General features: G+C 37.7%; 1 protein-coding gene across 1 annotated transcript; it reads left to right on the forward strand.

Annotated features, from left to right (window-relative positions):
• The first annotated feature begins 861 nt into the window (after window positions 1-861).
• On the forward strand, window positions 862-3,083 carry LOC110875513. Its single transcript, XM_022123708.1, has 2 exons — window positions 862-1,936; window positions 2,233-3,083. The coding sequence occupies exons 1-2, from the start codon at window positions 862-864 to the stop codon at window positions 3,081-3,083; spliced, it is 1,926 nt and encodes a 641-aa protein (XP_021979400.1).
• The last annotated feature ends 650 nt before the right edge of the window (window positions 3,084-3,733 follow it).

Raw genomic sequence — 3,733 nt, forward strand, 5'->3', positions numbered from 1 at the left:
AAATTTTATTTTAGTCAAAGGAAAAGTAACAGGGGAACAAGAGGATATGGTTGTGGTGAATGTATATGCGTCGATGATACAAAGCAATAGAAGGCAGATGTGGGATGAATTATTATTACTGAAACAGTCAATCCATGGCAGGTGGATTCTCCTGGGTGACTTCAACGAGGTACGATTTCCGAAAGATAGATTTAACTCACAATTTGATGTGGGGGGAGCACTATGTTTTTAATACTTCATAATGAATGAGGGTCTACAAGAGTATAACATGGGGGTAGGAGATATACATTTATGTCGGGTGATGGGAGAAATCTAAGTAAAATTGATAGGGTACTTGTTTGTGAAGAATTCATTATGAGATGGCCAGATGCAACTCTTCTAGCGCTTAATAGAGATGTATCGGACCACTGTCCACTAATACTTACAACAGCGGCTAATAATTTCGGAACAACTCCGTTCCGTGTATTCCATAGCTGGATGGAAGATCAGGGGTTGGGTTTGATGAAGCGGTAAAAAGGGGTATAAATAAAGGGTGTGATTCAATCTTTAAGGATGAGTGCTTGGGCAGGAAGTTTAAAGCAATAAAGGATGAGTTAAAGATGTGGAGAATCAGCGAAAAGGCGAAATAGGAAGAAAAACTGGTAATTGGAAATGAGAACATACAAAAAATCGAGACAAAAGTAGAGACAAGAAGTCTGACGGAGCAGGAGATAGAAATTTAGCAAGGGTATAAGAGATCGGTAAAGGAATGGCACAAAGCAAAAGCAAAGGATATGATTCAAAAATCAAGGATAAAATAGATTGCTTTGGGAGACGAAAACTCAACGTTTTTTCATACGGTAATAAACAGCCATAAGGAATATGGTGAACGGTCTATGGATAGAAGGGAGCTGGGTCACAGACGCAAATGTAATCAAAGAAAAGTTCATGTTGTCATTTAAAGATAAATTCAAGGAACGAATACATTCTAGACCAAGAATCGGTATGGATGGGTTTAAAAGATTGGCGGATCATGAAAGTTCTGAGTTAGTGGAGCATTTCAAAGAGGAGGAAATAAAGATGGCAATATTGGAGTGCGGCAGTGGCAAAGAATACTGGGAGGAGTTGAAATTGGCGATCATGGAGAAGATGCAGCAATTCTATATTCACGGGTCGATTCATCATACCTGTAGCTCATCCTTTATCTCACTTATCCCCAAGGTAAACGATCCGCTAGTTTTTTCTGATTTTCGTCCTATTTCATTAATAGGAGTAGTCAATAAAATAATATCCAAAGTATTGGCTAACCGGGTGAAAAAAGTCTCAAATAGCATCATTTCGAGTTCACAATCGGCTTTCATATCGGGTAGGAATATTATAGATGGACCCTTAGTAATAAATGAGATTGTCGGTTGGGCGAAGAAGACAAAAAAGGAGATTTTTGTATTCAAGGCGGATATAGAGAAAGCCTATGATACGTTAAACTGGAAATTTCTTATTTCTATTTTAACGCATATGGGATTTCCTTCAAAATGGAAGAATTGGGTAATGGGGATTTTATTTAGCGGGAGAGGTTCGATCCTTGTAAATGGAGCAACAACCGGTGAATTCCATTATAAAAGAGGATTGAGACAAGGGGATCCCCTATCCCCTTTCTTATTCATAATCGCTATGGAAGCATTACACGTTATGATGGTGAAGGCCGAAGCAACGGGAATATTCTCGGGAATAAAATTACCGGGGGAAGAAATAACAATGACTCATTTATTGTTTGCTGACGATTCAATCTTTATGGGTGAATGGGATGAAAACAACATAAAAAATCTAAGAAGGATATTAAGATGTTACTACTTACTATCCGGTTTAAAAGTAAATCCAAGAAAAAGCCAAATCTTTGGAGTAGGGGTTGAGGAGGAAGAGGTCATCTCAAAGGCGGCAAGCTTCGGGTTCAAGCCAGGTAAGTTTCCTTTTACTTATTTGGGGCTAAAAATAGGGGCGAATATGAATCGAATTCAAAATTGGAAAGACGTCATAGACACATTTAATAGAAGGTCATCAAATTGGAAAGCAAAACTCTTATCTTTTCCTGGGTGGGCTGTCCATCTGGAAGTCTACCAAACTATTATCTTTCATTGTATAAGTGTCCGATTGCTGTAATAAAAGTACTAGAAGGAATAAGGAGGAATTTTTTGTGGGGAAGAAATAATATGAATAAAAAGATGAGATGGATAAAGTCGGAAAAAATTGTAACAGATAAGAAATTTAGGGGGCTTGGAATAGGGAGCATAAGGGATCTAAATCTATCATTATTGGTGAAGTGGTGGTGGCAGTATAAAACAGAGCCACAACAATTATGGTCAAAAGTAATAGGAGCAATACATAACAACAGGAGGAAAATATCAGCGGTACCATTGAAGAAAGATCACACGGGGGTTTGGAAAACAATTGTGGGAAGAAATAAAGATATGTCAAAAAGGGGCGTAGAGATCGGAAAAAATCTGGTTAGTAAAGTAGGAGCTGGCGATAAAACGATATTTTGGATAGATGTGTGGAGTGGGGAGATTCCATTTCTCGAAAGGTTTCCTTTGCTTTATGATCTTGCAAAAAACAAAAGAGCTAAAGTAGAAGATTACTATAAGCGGATAAATGATGGTATTTTATGGGAGTGGGCTTGGCTGAGGGTTCCCAATACAGAAGCTGAAAACCATCAAGCCGAAAATTTTTTAGCAATTTTGAACGTAACAACAGTATCGGCAAGGGGCGACAATTGGATCTGGAAAGGCGAAGAAAACAAAGAGTTTGCGGTAAAAAGTATAAGGAACACATTGTCAAGGAATCTAAACTTAAACGAACCAGCGGATAACTATTTTTGGAACAATTGGGCCGCTCAGAAATGTAGTACGTTTGTCTGGAGAGAGTTAAAAGGAAGAATATCGACGGCTACACAACTTAGAGAAAGAGGACTGACGATTCTTTCGGGTAGATGCAGACTTTGTGATCGGGAGGAAGAAACGCCAAATCATGCTCTAGGAAAATGTAGAGAAACAAAAGGAGTATGGGACCAAATCGGCTGTTGGGTCAAGGCAGAAACAATTACACAGTAGGAAACTCTTGGTGAGATGTTTGATGCACTAGACGATTATAACTGGCCAAAGAAAAAAAAGAAGATGGTGCATGCAATTTTACTGTTGACGACTTGGGTCATTTTGAAGAATCGAAATGAAAAGATATTTAGAGGAAAAAGTGGCGAAATATTTAAGATGGTTGAAGAAATAAAAGAGGAATCGTTCCAATGGATGAAGCATGCATAAATCAAAGGTACAACCGATGTCTTGGGAGAGTTGGATATATTTTTCTTGGTGAATTTGAACAAACTGTATTGATGGTGTAACTTTGAGTTAAACTTTTGATATACTGTATTTGGGTATCATAGCTTCTTGCTGTGAACCATTTGGTTTGATAATAAAATGGGTCCGTATTGCTATTCAAAAAAAAAAAAAGTATTATATTTGCGTTTTCTAGGCAACTTGAAACTTTTGACACGCTTTCTCATCAATGGAATAGAATGAACAACTCCATATGTTTGTTTTAACAGCTAACACACCCCTCCTTAAAATCTACTACTAAAATCCATCAAACGTATATATACTTTATAAGACTTGAACCAAACCACTTTGACTGGGATTAACATCTTTTGCAATAGGCCAAGAGAAGACACCATCGGCCATAAATCCACTTAGGTAATTGTCGATAT

The sequence above is a fragment of the Helianthus annuus genome, chromosome 9, assembly GCF_002127325.2.
Source record: "Helianthus annuus cultivar XRQ/B chromosome 9, HanXRQr2.0-SUNRISE, whole genome shotgun sequence".
Classification (NCBI taxonomy): domain Eukaryota; kingdom Viridiplantae; phylum Streptophyta; class Magnoliopsida; order Asterales; family Asteraceae; genus Helianthus; species Helianthus annuus.

Coding starts and splice junctions, on each gene's coding strand:
- LOC110875513 (XM_022123708.1), top strand. CDS start 862: ATGGTGAACGGTCTATGGATAGAAGGGAGCTGGGTCACAGACGCAAAT. Junction 1,937..2,232: donor AAGCTTCGGGTTCAAGCCAG/GTAAGTTTCCTT, acceptor AAATTGTAACAG/ATAAGAAATTTAGGGGGCTT.